Source organism: Coffea eugenioides, chromosome 10 (genome assembly GCF_003713205.1).
Source record: "Coffea eugenioides isolate CCC68of chromosome 10, Ceug_1.0, whole genome shotgun sequence".
Taxonomy (NCBI): domain Eukaryota; kingdom Viridiplantae; phylum Streptophyta; class Magnoliopsida; order Gentianales; family Rubiaceae; genus Coffea; species Coffea eugenioides.
The window spans coordinates 36,892,210-36,912,385 of record NC_040044.1 but is presented as its reverse complement, the minus strand read 5'-3'; the positions used below and the strand labels follow the sequence as shown (position 1 = coordinate 36,912,385).

Genomic DNA, 20,176 nt, shown 5'->3' with positions numbered 1-20,176 from the left:
CAATATACAAAATAAGTGGTGAAAGTTTGAGAAGTTTCTTTATTATTATTCTTTTTTTGGTTGGAAGACAATATACAATCAACTAGAGTTAGAAGTGAAATAGACCTTTAGCTCACACTATAATCATAAACTTTGACCGAATTTGGATGTTTTGGGAAAGGGGAAATGAGCATGTTCCTGTGGTTTCATTTTTACTATTGAATTATTTGCCTATGATATGATCACAAGTTTAACTTCAACGGGGTTGTGATAACAGAAGATTGTCTAAACTCGAAAGAAGACTTCAAATGGTGGAAATTGCGAATGAGTGTGCATTTGATCGCATCTAATCAATACATAATATATATGTATATATATATATATATATATATATATAATGAAAGTTGTAATTTCAATTACCCATATTCTCTCTCTTAGGTGGTTTACCTAATTGAAAAGAATTAATGGAAAATTAACCGGTTATTTGGATACTTGAGTTTCAACTATATTTGTATCTAATTCTTTTATAATTAGTTTTCTTTATAGTTTTTCTCTCTTCTAACAACTTTATCTTTTTACATAAGTTTGAGTTATTTGTTCTTATGGTTTCTCTCTCTTCTAACAATATGATAAATTCATATAATTTTTTTATCCATAGGGATTAAATTAGTGTTAAAAAAAACTTTAACTGGTAACTCATAGATTTATCAATATTGCTGGAATTTAATATTTGTTGATGTAGAAAATAAATTGCTAAATCTTTTGTACTTAATTAAGTAGGAATATGTAGCTAGATCTATGGTTATTATAAAATTTTTAATTATATAAAAAATATCCACATAAAAAAGTAGAATATCTATTGATTTTTTGATATGCGTTATAATATTTGATGAATGTTTTTATATTATAGTAAAAGTATGTAAAGAAATTTTTAAAAATTAGTATGATAGTTAAAGAAGTTGTGAAGAAGTTTTTAAAAGTTACTATGATAGTTAAGTATTTTTATTACATCAATTTTGTAAAATTAATATGAATGAACTTGTAAGATCATCGTTAATTTTTTATCTAAATTGTTCATGCTCGCACAAATTCGTAATAAATTTTTTTAAAAAAAAACTTTGCTAAGGAACAGGCAAAATGCTAGTTCAACTTAATGTTGTACATGTATGGGAGCCACATAACGGTTTGGTGCCCTAGCAAATGGAAGGGGACATCTAAAGTAGTAGGACAAGATTCACATTAAAGCGGGAGATTTGTAAACCAATTGAGCGTAAACAAATGAGGTTGAGGAAAAAATTATATCAGTTGCAATACAATCATAAAAGCTGTGACACATTAGTTAAAATAAGAAATATTTATTATTTTGGTGCAGTCTAATTGTAAACCAAGGAAAAAAAATATGAATGATCCGTAAGGGGGAAAGATGTCATTTGACTTTAAATAAAAGTGTGATTGGATAGAGGTTTAGTTAAGCAAAAAAATTAGATTAATCTCATAACATTTTTTGTGACTTGATATAACGTACGTGAGACAAATTGATAGTTGATAAAATTAAAAAAAAAAAATTATTCGGGTAAGTATGTTGCACACCATGCAATTAGTGTTTTAGATTAGGTAAATTTGTGGAATTGATTAGCTAACACAACTTTTAATGAATACACATTTATTAAGCTTTCAATCCAAATAAGGCTAAATTACCTTCTTTTTTTTTTTTGCCCTTAACTGGAATTCTAAGCCAATAATGTATTTTAGGTGATTTTCTTTAAAAGGTTTATCAATTTTAGTAAGGACCGCATCATCATTACCAGCACCAACAAACAAAGAAAAGTAAGAACACATGCATCTATTGAATTCTTCAAGAAATGATAAGCAGAATGCGAGGCGTCCTTTTTTTTTTTTTTTTTTTTCGATTGTCATCTCTATCTCTACTCCTACTCCTACTCCTATTCTATCTACGAGGAGGCTCAACTGAGCCTATGGGGACCGATGGGGACAGAATCACCACCGGATCAAACGGGTGCACTACGCACCCGTCTGAATTTAAAGCAGAGCCACAAGAGTGACATTTTTTTTTGGTGAAACCTTGCCTCTAACCCATCAAAGCCTTAAAGGGCTTGGTGGTGGCCACAAGCCCAAGAGCTGGTGGTTGAATGCGTGGCGTCCTTTGAGGCATGGGAAAATGAAGACGTGGACTACTCCAGCAGCATTGGGCAGAGACAAATTCATAAGAAAAGAAAAGGGGGTATGCTTTTAGTACGTGCGGTGTTGGAAGAAGAGAGAAATGACAAGGGAGTACGATGGGAGCCAACTACTAGATTGGACAGACTTTTTTTTTTCTTTTTGGGTAGTGGATTGATTACACAGACTATTTAAGAGGATATATTCTAAAAGAATTTTAACAAACACAAGAAAATTTTCTGAAAATACCCAATTAATTTAGGGGAAATCATTGCATGAAAATATTTATCAGATGAAAGATTTTACATTGACAAACAAATATTATTATTAATTTATTGTTCATGTTTCTTGGGACTGGGTAATTATGGTGGGGTGGAGGCGTGCACTGTGGTAGGTGAAAGCGTCCGTCTTACCAGATACCTCGTACATTTCATTTATTCATGGACCCGCCAGTGGGCCAGTATTTTACATGTGTTAACATTGCTTTGGCGTTATTTTTCGCGCCAACAAATGTGTCATACTCCCTCCGTCCAACTTTGATAGTCCTGTTCTTTTTTTCACACAGTTTAAGAAAAAATAGTTAACTTTGTTAGAACAATCAATTTAGGTAGTTATTTTCCTAAAATACCCTCACATTAATTAGAGTATAACTTTATGGGAACTTGAATTGATAGTAAAAAAAGAATCAACTCTCATTAAATAGGGTAGGTTTATAGTAACAACAACTTACATTGAATAAGGATATTTTAGGAAAATTAAAATACAACTACATTCTTCGATTGGAAAGTGAACTATAATTTGGGACAGACAAAAAAGGAAAACATGACTATCAAAGTGGGACGGAGGGAATATAATTATTTTTGTACAAAAGTCTGATGACAGCAAACGGGTCACCAACTCTTAATTTGTCGGTACTTAGGACCCAATTCGACGTGATTGTTCGGATTAGGTTCCTTTTAAGCTATTATTGTTTCTTCTAAGGTCTATCATGCTAATTTTTTAAGGGACAACATTATGTTACTGATCGATTCAAAAAAATAAAAGAAACTACTCTTTAAATTATTGAATGGTGACGATTTCACACGATCAACTTTCCAATTATTGAATTTAAGCCAAGTAATTGGCATCTACCAAGCAGCAAATTCGTTAGCATTTGAAAAAAAAATAGCACTTGGCATCAACTTTTCTTTTGGGTTGTGATTAGTTGGAATTAAATAATTTTAGCTTATTGCTCAACCATAATTAGTCTTTTTGTCCTGAAGTCGCTGCTCAACCACTTCATTATCCGTCCAACGAATCCAAAATTGAGATTTTTTATTATTATATAAGGAATGCTACCATTCTCCTGACAAAGAAACCCATAGGATTCCAGAGATTCAATCAAATCGCCAATGGAGAAGACATCAAACGAATCTAATACTCGTAGATTCAGAGTTTTGATGTTCCCATGGCTAGCTCATGGCCACATATCTCCCTTCTTAGAACTATCCAAGAGACTTGCCCAAAACAACTTCCAGATCTACTTTTGTTCCACTGAGGTAAATCTGAGTTTCATCAAGAAAGATAGAAACTTGGACGAGTACTTTTCCGATCATTCAATAGAATTAGTGCAACTTGATTTGCCACACTTCCCTGAACTCCCTCCACACTATCACACAACCAAAAACCTCCCACCCCACCTGCATCTAACCCTCCATGTTGCGTTTTACATGGGAAAGACCAACTTCCAAAACATCCTAAACATTTTGCAGCCAGATTTGCTAATATACGACATGTTCCAAGCATGGGCCTCGGAGCTGGCTTCACTTATTCATATCCCATCTGTTCTTTTCTTATGCGGTGGAGCAGTTTTCTGGTCTTGGTCGTACTTTTACCATGTCATGAATGAAGGAAACTCCGGTATCGATGGGACTTACCCTTTTCCTGCAATTTTTCTCCGGGATTATGAAATAAAGAATTCGGCAGCATGGTTCTTAGAATTCAAGAAAAACGTTCCCGAAGAAGTTGTGCTGTCTATGACTAAGAGCTTTGAAGTATCTTCTGACATTGTTTTGCTGAAAACCTGCAGAGAGATTGACGGGAAATACATTGATCACTTTTCTTCCTCTCGTGGGAAGAAGATTTTAGCTGTAGGTCCTCTTATTGAACTAAAACATGATGATACCAAGATGGAGGAGGAGACGGAAAGCAGTTCCCATATCATTGAATTTCTGAATGGTAGAGAGGAATCATCAGTGGTTTATGTTTCTTTTGGGAGCGAATACTTTTTGTCCGAGGAAGAAAGGGAAGAGATGGCATACGGGCTGGAGCTGAGTAATGCTAACTTCATATGGGTAGTCAGATTCCCCGTGGGACATGCCATTGCCCTTGAAGAAGCTCTACCAGAAGGGTTTCTGGAGAGGGTGAAAGACAGAGGTGTGGTGGTGGATGGATGGGCACCGCAGGCTAAAATTCTCGAGCATCCAAGCACTGGTGGTTTTGTGAGCCATTGCGGATGGAGTTCTTTTATGGAAAGCTTATATTATGGGGTTCCATTGTTAGCCTTGCCCATGCTTTATGATCAGCCTCTCCAAGCTAGACTTGCGGTGGAGATTGGTGTTGGCATTGAGATTTTGAGGGATGAAGATGGGCGGATCAAGAGGGAAAATGTTGCTAAAGTCATAAAAGAGGTGGTCGTAGAGAAAATAGAGCTGGGAGAATCAGTGAAACAAAAGGCTAAGGAATTGGGTCACAAGTTGAGGGAAGAAGGTGAAGGGCAGTTGCATGAAGCAGTAGAGAAGCTCAAGAGTTTATGCAGCAAGAACCAGTCGCAAGAACAGTGAATCCAAGGAATCCCATGTATCTCAATAATGTTTATGCTGAACTATTCTATGCTATGGATGCGTAAAGATTATTTACATTCATGTGCGGATGATGTATGCCAAAGAAAAATGCCTATCATGGTCTTGAAATTTCATAAAAGTTATGGTTTTTACAGCTCTTTTTTGTGAAATAACTCGTGCAGCATGCTGTTCTGAAACTTGGCATTCAATGCAACTTTTAGTGACACAGCAAACTAACTTTCATTTGGCCACAACTAGGTGTTTGTATCCCAAAAAAAAAAAGTACTTTTCTATCTTAATTAGTTTCAAAACAAGTACAAGCAGCTTCTTTAATTTGTATTCGCTTCATTTCAAATTTTCCAACAAGCGAAAATAAAACTGTCACTTTAGAAGACTTGTATAAATAATTGTTTGGTTCACTCAAGCAATTAAGTAGAAAGGGCTCTGAAACTTCATCAGAATATGAAAATTCATAGTGAGCAATCAACATATATATGCGTGGTAACTACTAAAGAGTTTAGTTAGTTTAATCATGTCACATATTGCTATTCGTTGTTACATGAAACCAGTAGCTGTTTTTTAAAAAGAATAAAAGTATCTGCTGTCACTAATTTTTTGCCATGAAAAATACTTTTAGATGACTTCCATTGATGAGCATCACGCATTGAAAGAGCATTAGTGATCAAGAAACACTTTATGATGGAAGCCCATTTAGTTACAGCAAAAAAGAGTGGTCCTACCTCTTTTTTTTTTCGAATTCCAGAGCCGGCAATGAGTTGAGCAGCGATAATGGAAGAAGTTGCAGAATCAGCATTACTGTTGAAAAGCCAAAGGATGAACTCCTCATTCTATCCGTGATAGCTGAGAGCCAGAGCAGTATCTTCAAAAATAAATGTACAAGTTAGATGTGCTTCACTTAAGTTTCATAAAGCACAAATGCTTTTTATCTACAAAATCTAAATACAGTTCACATATTACCCATACAAGTATGTTGTCCATCTGTGACAGCATAGCTTTCCTCTCGGATATCAGATCTAGAAAAAGTCGAAGCTTATACATAACTATGCATTAACCAGAGTTCTTGCACGTCTGACTCTGAGAAGAAGCATTGGTAGTCAATGCAAGGGCCAGGAGTCCCTGCATGTCATAAACTGACTTTAAGTGTCCATTCAGGCTAGCTAAAGACCTATAGACCTCTTTCCTTTGTGTATGCCTTGTATCCTTAGCTAAAAATTCATGCACACTGTTTCCTATTTGGATTGAGCTACAACCAGGTACCTTTTCTGTTCCCTGTTGCCTACTTGCTACATGGACGTCCAATGCATCTTGCCATCTTCCAACATGCAAGCTTAAATTTGTAATCAATGTTAAGTAACCAGGATTCATTGGCTCTTGCTCGAAGATCTTTCTTGTCAGTGACTCCAACAACTTTCCATTACCATGGATCTTAAAAGCAGAAAGTAAAGTAGCCCAAATGACAGCATTAGGTTGTAAATGCATGCTCTCTATGATCCTTAATGCCTCTTCCAACTTTCCTGCTCGACCAAGGAGATCAACCATGCAGCCATAATGCTCAATTCGTGGTGTAATATCAAAGTCGTGCACCATCTGATCATAAACCCTTTTACCTTCTTTCACCAGTCCTCCATGTGTACAAGCTGAAAGAACTGCAATAAAAATCACATCATCTGGTTTTAGTCCTTCTGAGCACATTTCATCGTATAGGTCCAAGGCTTCAGTACAATATCCATTGACTGCCAATCCTGATATTATTGAAGTCCAAGTAATAATACATCTCTTTTTCATCTTTTGAAAAACTGCTCTTCCATTTTCTACATCCCCACATTTCGCATACATGTCTATCAAAGCATTACCCAGTGGAAGTGACAGTTCAAATTTATTTTTCCTAGCATAGGAGTCAACCCATTTTCCATGGTCATGAGATCCCAAGTGAGCACAAGCCGACAGGACACTAACTAAAGTAGTTTGATCAGGCTTGCATCTGCCATCAATTAACATATGATGAAACACAGAAAGTGCTTGATCAAACAAGTGACCGTTAACATAACCTGCAATCATTGCATTCCAAGAAACCACATTTTTTGCTGGCATCTCACCAAAAATCTTCCTTGCTGATGGAAGGTCACCAACCGTTGCATACCCTGAAACCATTGCTGTCCAAGAGACTACACTTCTTTCCGGCATCTTATTAAAGATCGCCTGTGCAGTTTCCATATCACCAACCTTTACATAACCAGACAACATTGTATTCCAAGAAACATCATTTCTTTCTGGCATACGTTGAAATACAGACTGAGCTAACTTCAATTTTCGAGCTCTCAAAAGCCCACTGATAACCGAATTCCATGTCACAATACTCCTTTCCGGCATGGACTCAAACAGCCCAATTGCAGATTCTATCTCTCCACGGCTCATACACCGTCCAATCAACGTATTCCACGAGACAACATCTCTTTTAGGCATATAGTCAAACACCTTTCGAGCCACACCCAAATCCCCACAACAGTTTCCATAAAAATCCATAAGCGTATTCATAACAAAAACACTTGACTCAAATCCCAACTTCACAATCTGATTATGCACCATTTCACCATCTCCCAACGCCTCAAAAGACTCAAAACATCTCAAAAGAAAAGTGAATGTGAAACTGTTAGGCGAAATCATTGAGGCCCTCATCTTTTTATAAGTCAATAATGCATCATTACTAGTCTTACCAATGAAGCATTGAATCAAAGTATTATAAGATATAACACTGGGATTATTCATACTTTCAAAAGTTGCAACAGCATAGTCAAGTGAAAGGTCTGAGGATCGACTTATGAGTTTGGGTACAATAAAGTTGTCATCTTTGAGGCCATTGACGATAATCTGAAGATGGGTTTGTTTCAATTGTTTGATCGTTTTGCATTTCTGCAACAATTGGAGCATAGAATGCTCCATTGCTTTGTAGTATTACCATTCAAACAGAGCTCCCCTTTAACGGTTAATAACGGTCAATTCAAGAAAGCAACATGAGAGGGGCATTTTCGTAATACACAAATACAAAGACATGGTGCTATATTACTATGTCTAGCTTAAGCCTTCTCCAAAAGAGAAAAAAAAAAAAAAAGGAAAAAGTGGGGACCTAGATCAAGCCTCAAGGAAAATTCTTTTTAAGTGTCAAAAAGGTGCTTTGGACACTACCAAGTAGTTAAGTTAATTATTATGGAAAAATCAAATTGCCCCCAAAAATAGCCTAAGTCTCCCTAAGAAAATAATTGATAGTCTATACTGGTAAATTGCTCAAGTAATGGAGTGTTGATTGATTTTGAGTATTACTAAATTTGACGCTATAGTAAGACTTCTAGTTTAAACTGTTTAACATGGATTTAGTTGCTCAAGTTAACTTGGCTGAATAAGAATTGATTGGCCATTTGACAGAACCATGGTTTATTTGACAGAACCATGAACCATATTTGAAAATGATATACTACAAAATACTGTTAAAAGTTACAATAATTGTGAAATTAAGCCTTATTCAAAAGTATTTTTGAGCCAAAACAATTGTCTAGAAATTCATGTTGAAAAGAAAATAAAACTTTCTAGGAATGCTTATCAAAGATCACCATTTTTTTTTAAAATCATTTCTCTAAGAATTGATTATCTTTTACATAAAAAAGCCGTGCTTCCAAATGGTTTTGTATCCCTAAACTAGTTTGTAAATGGCAAAAACTGTTGGTAATAGTTTGTAATGAGAATGTTGAAGTTCATTGTCCCACATTGAAAGAGGATAGAGTGCGCATTGTCTATATATGCATCATTGTCTTGTTTCCTTTACAAACTTGTTCCAAAATATTAGTTTGGAGGGAAAGTTAGGTAGGAAAGTTATTTTAATTTATATCTCATACACTTGAATATGAATCGGAAGATATATAAAATCTTGACAAGGGCACTTGGGGCACCTTGGGGCTTTCTGATTAGGATAGGGGGTTAGAGGTAGTTAATGACGGTTACATTTAGTAGACATATCTATTTATTGGTTAACTACCTATACACCTATTCAATAAAGATTGCATCCTCTGATAGTGCCTTGGATAGGTGCTTCAATTCTTTTAAATAGTAAGATTTTGACAAAATTAAATCACTTTTTCCTTTCATTGATAGTTTTCAGACTTTGTTGTATCCTAGAGGTAATTTGTCTAACAGAGGCAAATAACACCTTAAAGTGCTTTCACGCCTCAAAGTCTCTGCATTTGTTTAGTTTAGATTTGTTATTTACTACAATTTCTCAACAAAAACTTGGATGAACCGGTATGCAGACCCATTTTATGGACCTCGTGATTGTTAAAAAGCCACATTGCTCCTCCCAAGCAAAGTTAGAGTTCCCGTTCTTGTATTACACTACTATTTTTCAATTGAAAAGAAGAAGAAAAAATCGAAAGAGAAAAGGCAAGGAAAACCCTTCAATTCTAGAGGAACAAAACCTATGATTTTCCTCATTCTTACAAAATCAAACCTTTCATGGGAGGAAGTTCATGAGAGTTTATGCAAGTTAAGTTACACGAATCTGATGTATTATTAAAGTTTTGCTTAGTTTATCGAGAAGATTAATTACAGAGAAAGGAAGAAAGAGTGGAAACATTGAAAGATGAAGAAAAAATTCTTAAGATAAGGAGAACGCAAACATCATACGAAATCTTCGCAGTTGAGTCTCATAAAGACCCATGTAGCTGCATAAAAATCTAATTTTTGCTTATGTGTGTGATTTTTTTATCAATATACAAATTTTTAGCCTCTTTAGCATTTTTAATTGTAAGATTATGTCAATGGATCTAGTAAATTTTGGATCAGAAAAATACTAAAATAGTTTATGCCAGATTAGTAATGAGTTATTAGTTTGCTTGTTCTTTATGTTGCTTGTGCTTTGAAAACCGAGAAAACGATCTCCACAAAAAAGGTAAATTCATATTTCATCTCTTTCTTTTTTTTTTTTTCGAGATTATGCTAGAGCTGTTAACGAGCCGAGTCGAGCTCGAGCACATGATAATCGAGCTCGACTTGAACCTCTAATCGAGCTAACTCGAGCTCGCTCGATTAGTAATTCGAGCTTCACAAGTTGTTCGAGATCGACTCGGTGTACTCGATAGAAAACTCGAGTTCGAGCTCGAACTCGAGTTTTCTATCGAGTCGAGCTTATCGAGCTCGAAACTCGAGCGAAAACCACGAGCTGAGCTTATCAAGCTCGAAACGGGAGAATGAATTAGGTTAGAATATCAAATACACAATGAAATGACGCTAATACCCCTACTATTCGAGCCTGTTGAGCTTTAATCGAGTCGAGCTATGCTCGACTCGTCTATTAAACGAGCATCCAGTTGAACTCGAGCTCGGCTCGTTTCTCTCAATAAACGAGTCGAGTCGAACCCTTATCGAGCCGGGTCGAGCTCGGCTCGCGAGCTACCCGGTTCGATTAACAGCTCTATATGCTAGTAAGATGAAGTTGGCAATTGGACGTGAGTGAAGATAGAAAGTGAAAGTATTTTTTATGAAGAATCAGTGATGGAAGAACTCAACTTTTGTATGCAATTAGGCTTTTTTTTTTTTAAGTTCAAAAATAGGGTATATTGAATTTTGGATTCTATCAGTAATCATCTGATCTGCATTTTACTGATGGTTCTCAGTTCATTTTAAATGATATGAAACAATTTTGTTTCATTACGACATATAGCTAGTTTAATTTTCAAAAAAGTATTCTTCCAGGATTGTCAACAAGAATTCAGAAAATGAAAATAGCTTAAAATCTTTGCACAAGTTCGTTGTGTTTTCTTTTCAAAAGAACTTTGTGGGATCGCTCTTCAGAAAGTGCTTGAGCACAAAAAACAGAACAAAATAAGAAAGGGCGAAAGCCATTGCTCTACTTCTCTTGGTGGACAAGATTGTTCCTACTTGTTCATACTAAAGTCTCTTTCACTTTTTACTACGACACCTTCAAAAATGCCGTCAGATCTAAAGTTGGGAGAAAAAAGTCGCGGATCAACTGGTCCTGGAAGACTGAAGGAAAGAGTAAAGGGTCCAGGGGGGCATTGTTGCTGAAACTTCATTCCATAGACTCGAGAATTCCTCGAAACAGTTCTTGCACCAGTTGTTGTCACCCCTCGCACATGAACATTTCCATCGTGTTCGACCTCACAGCTAAATTCACCTGCAGTGAAACCATTCTCAATGTCAAATTTGACAAGTATTTGTGTTCCTAGTTTTTAACGCATGGAGTATTTGAATAACAACAATTAGTGCAGACGGATGTAACTAAGTTGGACATTGGCACAAGCAAGATGTGGAAAATAAAGAGGCAGAGCTATTTATACCAGGATCTTTCTTTACTCCAGGTAGGGCGACACAAAAGTAATATGCTGACTTGCTAACACCAATATCTACAGCTCCTACGGGTGGCCCAATTCCTCCTCTATTTGCTGCTCCATTCAAGATGACACGCAAATCTGAGCTACGTTCTTGCATATTGGGAATGGGAAGAAGGGGCATCATACAAGGTCCATACAGTGAATTGTTTGTTTGTAACATGGATGTCTGAGGATCACAAAGAAGCTGGTTCTGCAGATCATATTGGAAGTTCATTGATGCATCATGATTTTCAGGTTCATCAGAATCCCGAGTGCTAGGGACTGCAGTAAGAGGTGAACGATCACAACAGTGGCTCTTTTTCGCATCATCCTGAGATGTTCTTGAAGAACTATCATGGTCATCATTAACTTCATTCGCAAATCTTTCCCTGCTGCTGCTTTTCCAAACTATTCTCTTAACCTTCATCTCTGGATGTAAGTTATTCATTCTGATTTTAAAGTATCTCCAATGGAAGTATAATTATGCGCCCTCAAAGTTTATCTATAATAAGATTGTCAATACAACATCATAAGGGCAAATAAACAAAAATAGGAAGAAGAAGAAGATTAAGGAAAAGTTAAGCTCATTGTATACTAGTTTCTTTGCATGTATCAATTAGATGGCCATGTCAAGTAGGGTGTGTTTGTTAGTCATCTTACTTTGCATCAATAGTTGAAAAGCAATTAGTTAAATCCCACCAGTATCAAAAACTAATCATAATTGTTCCACGGGATAATCAGAACCTTCCTTAAGATGGGTTCACAAGACAATATTTTTCCACATTAAAACTTGGGTGTGAAAAACTACTACTGCTTTTTCATATTCTGTAAGTCCTTGGATCATAGTGTCCTCACTTACAGTTAACAAAACTCCAATATCTAATCAATTCACTTACCCATTCTAGAAGTAGTTGTCTAGTTCAATCAATAAAGAAACACATGTAGCCACCAAAATCACAAGTCTAATCATCATCGTCAAGTTCTAAAGATAAGCAAGTGCCAGATACAAGCACATACTGGATTTAGGGTGGGAAACATTGGAGCAATGCGAGGTAATATAATAATATAATAATAAAGTGAAGAATAAATGAATTAATTGAACACATTCACTGCAAACATAAGCAGTTTAAATATTATTATGAAACACAGAAACAGAATCTGTGTCCTGCATGCCGCCATTCAGTCGACCACCCGAGGAATTACAGATTCGGAAGCACAAATATATGGATAATTTGCAGCAAGTGGTCATGACTACCAAGTAAAACTAGTAGCCAAATAAAAAGCCCACAACACGTATGCACCATTCAAACAATAAAAGACTTTGATCCTGCACCATGCATTATCAAGCACTAACGCTACTTACTTTTTCCCCAAATGCCACCAAGAACTAAGGCCCTGTTTGGTTCCAAGAAACCAGTGAGGAAATGGAAAGTGAATTCCTTGTAGAAACCTACTCCTTTCTCTTGTTTGGTAAACAAAGGAAAGTAGTAGGGAAATGGAAAAGAATTCCACGGAAAGTAATTCTTTTTCTGAATCATGGATTTTGTGAAAAAAATGGGATAGGAAAACATGAAAAGATAAAGAGAACTCATCTTAAATCAATCATAATCAATTTTGATGAAGCTGAACTTTGATGAATGATGATTCTCACTCTTAAAATTGCCTAACAATTGTATTGTATTTTAATTTACTTTAAGTATAGTGGACAACCATGGTTAGGTTCTAAATGGTGGACAACATTGACAATTCAATTGATTATGTAAACAATTCTATAGTGAGTAAGCTGGTAAGAGAATTGCATTGTTACAAAACTAAGTTCAAAAGCAAGCTTGAATCATCAAACTCCATAAAATTGAAACAAGTAATGTATTAATAAAACTGAAAAATAACCAACATGTTAACCCAAAGAATTCAAAAGAAATAAAAAGTTGCAAAATTCACCAAAATTTAGCTCTCTTTATTCCAAAAAAAGGCCTAATAATCTGAAATTACATCAAAATCCACTACCTCATAAATTTATGGTAAAATATCAACTGAGTTATGGTTTCTTTGCTTTTTGGAGAAACAAAAGAATGAAAAGTAACCTTTGTAGTTGCAACTGCTGCATATAAGGCAGTTTATTTGAACTATTTCATAGTTAAAAGGTTGAAAATAGATAAAGGGTACAACCTTTCTATGCATAATAGTAATGCTTTTTATTACTGAATCATTTGCTATTACAGAGCTATAACCATATCCTAGTCGACAGCAGCAAGGCCACAAAAGAAATTTTTCAATACATTGGCTGCTCAATTATGCCTCCAACATTTACACTTCGGAGGCTCTATCTGCGAGTAATACATCTTCTTAGCGCATTCGATTACATTAGGACAGAGGATTCTACTAAGGGAAGAGAACCATGTCCTTCAATATGACTCCGTCACATACCTATCTTCTTGGAACACTGCATTCACATTCAATTTTTTGCACATGCTCTAGAAACTTGTCATTGGCATCTGATCAACAATAGCATGTACAACCACATTTTAACAAAGAAATCTCATTTTGCAGTAACATTGCTGAATTTTTGTCGAAACTCAAACGTCTTACCGTTGCCATGGTCGAAATTACATAAAATGAGATTGAGGCAAAGCAAATTCAAGAGTCCGCTGGACAAAATACAACCATAGATAACTTATAGAAATCCAACCTGCAATACCCTTAAAAACGATAAATAATTGTCAGTTTGGTTATTTAACATCACAAACATCTCAAGTTTATGGATGTCATGAGTTAGTTAGAAGTTTCAAGAATTTCACATATCTTTCCATGTAGATTACACAATGTGATGTCACATCACATATGGTTGGTTCTTATATCTGGACTAAACTGATGAAGTTAAGTTCTTTTCTGTATCTTAGTCATAATGACAAATATCTTCCTAAGGCTAAACTGCTAATTTAATAATATTCTAAAAGGATTCTGATCATCCCCGTTTTACTCCCGATGGTCATGTAGGATTAAGAATCTTAAACTTGCTTGCATGGTTGTAAATCAGAAAATTCAAAGAATATATCAATTAAATGTTGGTAAGATCAAGATTAGCTGTGACTTTAGTGCTTAATGAAGGTAACTTAAGTTAGCTTGAGCAGATACAGAACAAGTCAAAATTCATCTCCTTATACAACCAATGCATGTATGATTAATAGACATAAAAATCTATGCAGACCCATATACAAATTTCTAAGGCCATGAATCAGGAATACTATACATATCAACCTACATTACAGGTATAACCACGAAAATCATCACCATCAAACGGTTTGAGAGATTGAACAGCTTGGAATGGTACTAACATAGTCTACTCACAACACCAAAGCGAAAAAAAAAAATCAGTTTACCTGAATACAAAACAATAATAAGTATAAATCTCTTGAATGAACAGGAAAAAACCAATTCCTATGCCCATGGAAACAGAAGAAAAGCAACAGAATTTAGAAAAAGGACCCCCGAGGGGAGGGGGGTAGGGAACTGAAAGTCTCCAAGGGAGCAAACCTATGCCAAAAAAGAGCAATTCGTTTTTATTTTGCACTTCCCCTGAGCCTTCTATCGTCCTTTCTCTAAAATTGGCAACGCCGACTGCCGGAAACCACGTTGGAGAAGGAAATCTAGTGGCTAGAGAGGAGAAAAAATTGTTTGAGAGAGGCTAGGGTTCGATTGCAAAGGGGAGACGTTTTTTAATTTGACCCGATTTCTCTTATTACCCGGTAGGATCCACATTTGGCCCAGTCCTTCGATATTTTTACCCAAATAGAGTCCGCATATTGACCCGGTTCTCAGTGATTTCCTTCATTTCCTCCCATTCTCGTAAGGAAACATTTGTTAAAACTTAGAATGTATTATACATTTAAACTTTATTTAAAAATATTTTTAAGCCAAAACAATTTTCTAGAAATTCTTTTATATTTAAAAAAAACTTGCTAGGAATACTTATCAAAGATTAACACATTTTTTAAATCATTTCTTGAAGAATTGATTATCTTTTACATAAAAATAATCGTGCTTTTAAATGATTTTGTATTGCTAAATTATTTGTAAATGAGTTCACCTAACGACGAAATATCATGAAATATTTTTAAACGATAAGCAAAAATATGAAAATTTTAAAAATAAAAAAAGTGAATCATCTTTTAATTTATTTCTATTGCTTAAAATCGTATTATCATTTAGTATAAGATTTTTCCTTGTAAATATTCAATACATAGATCCCAAATTAACATATATAACCAATGTTTTTTAATCCTTTTATTTCATTTTCCAACTAACCTAGAATAGAGTAATATTGAAGCAAGTTTGAAATAATTTTACCAATTAATTGAGAAAAACAACCCGAAAACAAAACCAGAAATTGTCACACTCCAGAAGGGTCAAGTTCTTGGTTCAAGGGCCTATAAAAGCTTACAATTCCCTCCATTCCATATTATCAATTCAAATGAGTACGCAATATGCAAAAAACAGCAACATTTCTCCAAAATCCATCAGAAACTACGAGGTTTTCTGAAGTTGGAACCCAAAACAAACGTCAAAATCACGAGAAAGAAATCCTCTTTGAGACGGAAACTAAATACTTGAGGCAAAGTTCTGGTTTTGGCCATCCAAACATCACCAAGAACCCATCGTCAAAGTGGTCTTCTTTGATCAAACACTGCATCTTTCAAGGGAAAACAAAACAAGCCCTTTTGATCTATAACCGAAATCGTGGAGTAGGAAACATTATCCTGGGTGCAATCCCTTTAGCCCTCAAGGCTTGTGCTTCATTATCTATGATTAGCCTTGGCCAAGCTTTACATGCTGAATCTATTAAAGGAGGGGTAGAAGGTGATGTAATGGTAGGGACTTCTTTGGTGGATATGTATGGCAAATGTCGCAAAATAAGTTATTCGCGTAAAATGTTCGATAATATGCCTGAGAGAAATGTTACTACCTGGAATGCAATGATAGGAGGGTACATGAAAGTTGGAGACTTGAAATCTGGAATATTCTTGTTTGAAGAAATGGCATTAAGGACCTCAGTGACTTGGAATCAAATGATTGATGGGCTAGCGAAAAATGGAAATATGGCGATGGCTAGGCAGTTTTTTGATAGGGTGCCAGAAGAGTTGAGAACTGTGGTAACATGGACTGTAATGGTTGATGGGTATGCTAGCGGTGGAGAGATGGAGGCGGCTACTGAAATTTTCGAGATGATGCCAAAGAGGAATTTTTATGTTTGGTCATCGATGATTTCAGGCTATTTTAAGAAGGGCAAGGTTGAAGAAGCAAAGGCAATCTTTGATAGGATGCAGTTAAGAAATTTAGTGAATTGGAATTCATTGATATCTGGATATGCACAGAATGGACTGTGTGACGAAGCATTGGATGCATTTACAAGGATGCAAAGTGAGGGGTTTGAACCAGATGAGTTTACTTTGGTGAGTGTATTATCAGCTTGTGCTCAGTTGGGTATCTTGGATGTTGGCAAGAAAGTGCATGAAATGGCGATCCAGAAAGGGGTGGTCCAATTGAATAACTTTGTTCTTAATGGATTGGTTGACATGTATGCAAAATGTGGGGATCTAATAAATGCTAGATTGCTCTTTGAGGAGATGCCATGCAAAACTACGGCAACTTGGAATGCTCTGATTTTGGGTTTTGCAGTCCACGGACAATGTAAGGAAGCTATTAAGCTTTTTGGCAGAATGGATAGCAGGGGTGAGAAGCCTGACAATATAACCTTTCTTGCTGTTCTATCTGCGTGTGCGCATGGGGGATTTGTTGAAAAAGGTTTAGAAATTTTCTCCAAGATGGAGAAATATGGAGTGACAGCGAGCATCAAGCATTATGGGTGTATAGTTGACCTCTTGGGCCGTGCAGGGAGAATACAAGAGGCCTATAAACTAATCAAGGAGATGCCCTTAAAACCAAATGAGACGATTTTGGGAGCTCTACTTGGAGCATGTCGAACTCATGGAGACACAGATATGGCAGAGCGCATGCTGGAGGAGGTAGACGGATTAAAATGTGGCTCTGCCGTGGATGACCCTGTTCACTATGTTCTGCTCTCAAGTATCTATGCAGCTTCTGAGAAATGGGAGCAAGCTGAAGGAATGAGGGTGGCTTTATTTAATAAAGGTTCTAAAAAAGCAGCAGGCTGTAGCACCGTGATGCTTGAAAGCACGGAAAGTAGTTTTATTCCGCCTCTAAAGACCAGTTGACATCTTTAACCAAATCAAACGAGTGGACCAGAGTAGATACTGGCCTTGCTAGTTTTTTAATCAATGATGAGGACTTGAGCAGTTCAGAGAATGACTTTGAGAGTACCAACTGCATACAATCCATTATATAGAAATACATTATTGAAACACCAATTTAATGCAATTAGAGGTTCTGCCTATGCCTCTATATCGTGTAGTCTAACTTTTAAATGATTTTTCAACCTAAATGGGAGAAAGCTGAATGTATGAGGGTGGCTGTATCAAATAAAGGTTTTCCTAAGGCAGGTTGCAGCGCTGTAATTTCCAAGTCATGGAAACTAGTATTAATCCGGGCTTGCAACATAGATGAGCGGTCAAGTGAAACAGCAGCACAAATTGTAGATTTCGTAAATTATTGTCATTCATGCCATTTTTGAACATATGGCCTTATCTCCCTTGCACTTCAGTGAGAATCGGGGCAAAACACTAAAAATTGTACTCTTCTAACTTTTATATATTAATGCTGCAAAATTAGAGGTTATGCCTCCGTATTGTGTATATCACAAGCTAGATTCTTGTAAATCATTCTGTATCCAGTTGATGCGCTTCCTTTCTTCTTTCTGGTCATCAGAATACTGGAGTTCTGCCACTTTACACAAGAATAATTTCCAATCATATGACTCTAAAAGATTCAGCTATCGTTTTCAAATCCTTGTAGTGTCTCTTCCATTGAAGTCCTGTAGAATGAGAATAACACATTATATCCCATGGTTGTGGGTGATAAGATCTGGCATGAAGTGCCAATAGCAATACTTAATTTCATACCACTTCCAGTGACATTGAACAAGTAAAGGCGATTTCCTGCTGCAGTAGCCGTGATAAAAATGTGAGGTGGTTCTAACTCAAACTGGTAGTATTTTCTTCCCGAGTGTTCTGCTACTTGAGCGCTCAACACCTTCCCTTCGACGTTCTCACCAATCACTTCCGGCCCAAAAGCCCCAATCACTTTATCTGGTTCTCCAATTTCTTCAATTTTTGCATCATCACTGATATCTATACACCCAAAAACAACCAACACTTGCATCAGCAATCAAGCTGATTTAACAGCTTATCATGTGAATGAGCCATTGTTTCAGAAATCTTCACAATTGTCTGCCTATTGCTTGTATGACCCTTCTGTTAGCTTATTATATTGCAACAACATCCAAGAAATTGCACCAGCTTCAGAATTATAAAGAAGAAAGGAGGTGGAGGGCAGGGATGGGAGGGAAACTCACTGTCCGCAAATCTTCTAACAGGAGCAACAATTACAAAGAGACGTCCTTCTTGGGAGTTGGCAAATCTCAAATCAATTTCTGTGCCTCCTAGATCTGCAATGGACACAGGAACCTGTATACAAGATAAGCTGTGGTAAAAAGAAGACTGTTCTAAAGAGTAAAGAAGTATTGGAAATCATACAAGATAGCAGAAAGCCGCTCAAACGATGAAAAAAATATGCTTTGGCTTCAGAAATTGGAGTTCAAAGATGAAAACGTAGAGATATTTATGAATGCTCCTCTGTTGAAGAGTTTATGCTTACCTCTTCCCAGCCATCAGGCACAGAAAAGGCATAGGGGATGATAGGACTCCATCCCACACCATGCCCTCCTGACTTGTCATCCGGCCTTCGATAAGTTCTCCAACCTGCCTGAGAAATTGTTCTACATAGTGAAGGAGTATGTATTCACATTGGACGAAGCTATAGAATTTGAAGCACCCAAGAATCTTTCACGTTATCAATTTTAAGGAATACTGCATGTATATACGTTGTCTACCAATTTTGGACAACAGAAAGAAAATGCAATTTCTTCAATCCATGTTAGAACAATTTAAGCATTTTGCTTCATAAGATTGATTATGCTTCCTTTTCAGTCTAAAAAGATCTTGAGGACGATAACCAGCATGCTTCTTTTGCTTTATTCTAAATAATGTTCTTGAAAGTGGGATTACCAGTACAAACGATGAATCTAACCTTGCTCATTTGGTTCTGAAAGGCCAGGCACCCTTCCTGCCAGAAGACCTTGTTTTACAACTGCCAATCCCACTCCAGGAAATCCAAATGCTGTTGTAGCTAAAGACATGGCAGAAGCCATTGCTGACCTCCTACTGACCGCCTGTATCAGCCTCTCACTTTCTTCATTCACAGTTTCCCTTTCTGTTGAACCTGCCCCAGCTTTAACAATTGAACCCCCTTTCTCTGATGCAGAATTAGCAACGAAATGTTTAGATGCAACAATCTGTTGATTGTTTGTCCCAGCAAGACAACAACTAGTGTATGATATTGTAATCATTTTTCACTCGACCGAAAAATAGAGTGGTGGCAGAGGGAAATGAAGAAGAAGAGAAATGAAAGTTCAACAATGGAAACTAAGAAACTAGTTACTCCTCTTCTTGGTTGCTTCTGTCCAGAAATGAAGCTCAGACGATTGATTGATTGACCTTATTCTCCTAGTACCTCTAAATTATTCAAGGGGCAAACTGTAGAAGATGAGATGCTGTAGTTACTTGTAGTTTTCCTGTGGCTGTGGTATTTTTTGAGATTTCTTTC

The 20,176-nt window shown here is 36.3% G+C and overlaps 5 protein-coding genes across 7 annotated transcripts; 2 read left to right on the top strand and 3 right to left on the bottom strand.

Annotated features, from left to right (window-relative positions):
- The first annotated feature begins 3,513 nt into the window (after positions 1–3,513).
- LOC113748933 (beta-D-glucosyl crocetin beta-1,6-glucosyltransferase-like) lies at positions 3,514–5,176 on the top strand. Its single transcript, XM_027292533.1, has one exon. The coding sequence runs from the start codon at positions 3,549–3,551 to the stop codon at positions 4,977–4,979; it is 1,431 nt and encodes a 476-aa protein (XP_027148334.1). The 5' UTR covers positions 3,514–3,548; the 3' UTR covers positions 4,980–5,176.
- A 363-nt stretch (positions 5,177–5,539) lies between these two features.
- On the bottom strand, positions 5,540–7,940 carry LOC113750799 (pentatricopeptide repeat-containing protein At3g29230-like). The gene is made up of 2 exons (XM_027294742.1): positions 5,958–7,940; positions 5,540–5,859 (listed from the first exon to the last, which is right to left on the bottom strand). The coding sequence occupies exon 1, from the start codon at positions 7,938–7,940 to the stop codon at positions 6,048–6,050; it is 1,893 nt and encodes a 630-aa protein (XP_027150543.1). The 3' UTR covers positions 5,540–5,859; positions 5,958–6,047.
- Positions 7,941–10,869: 2,929 nt separating this feature from the next.
- Positions 10,870–15,060, bottom strand: LOC113748738 (increased DNA methylation 3-like). Of its 2 annotated transcripts, none has more exons than XM_027292285.1 (3): positions 14,758–15,060; positions 11,345–11,879; positions 10,870–11,181 (listed from the first exon to the last, which is right to left on the bottom strand). In XM_027292285.1, exons 2-3 carry the CDS (start codon positions 11,823–11,825, stop codon positions 10,922–10,924), a joined length of 741 nt encoding a protein of 246 aa, XP_027148086.1. In that variant the 5' UTR covers positions 11,826–11,879; positions 14,758–15,060; the 3' UTR covers positions 10,870–10,921. The 2 variants fall into 2 exon arrangements, with proteins under 2 accessions (XP_027148086.1, XP_027148085.1); XM_027292284.1 differs by having other exon boundaries at positions 14,912–15,060.
- Positions 15,061–15,861: 801 nt separating this feature from the next.
- On the top strand, positions 15,862–17,863 carry LOC113749071 (pentatricopeptide repeat-containing protein At3g21470). Its single transcript, XM_027292719.1, has one exon. The coding sequence runs from the start codon at positions 15,862–15,864 to the stop codon at positions 17,608–17,610; it is 1,749 nt and encodes a 582-aa protein (XP_027148520.1). The 3' UTR covers positions 17,611–17,863.
- Positions 17,864–17,983: 120 nt separating this feature from the next.
- On the bottom strand, positions 17,984–20,123 carry LOC113749072 (psbP domain-containing protein 4, chloroplastic). Of its 2 annotated transcripts, none has more exons than XM_027292720.1 (5): positions 19,601–20,123; positions 19,169–19,272; positions 18,867–18,978; positions 18,415–18,642; positions 17,984–18,326 (listed from the first exon to the last, which is right to left on the bottom strand). In XM_027292720.1, the coding sequence occupies exons 1-5, from the start codon at positions 19,917–19,919 to the stop codon at positions 18,262–18,264; spliced, it is 828 nt and encodes a 275-aa protein (XP_027148521.1). In that variant the 5' UTR covers positions 19,920–20,123; the 3' UTR covers positions 17,984–18,261. The 2 variants fall into 2 exon arrangements, with proteins under 2 accessions (XP_027148521.1, XP_027148522.1); XM_027292721.1 differs by having other exon boundaries at positions 19,169–19,276; positions 19,601–19,693.
- Positions 20,124–20,176: the final 53 nt, after the last annotated feature.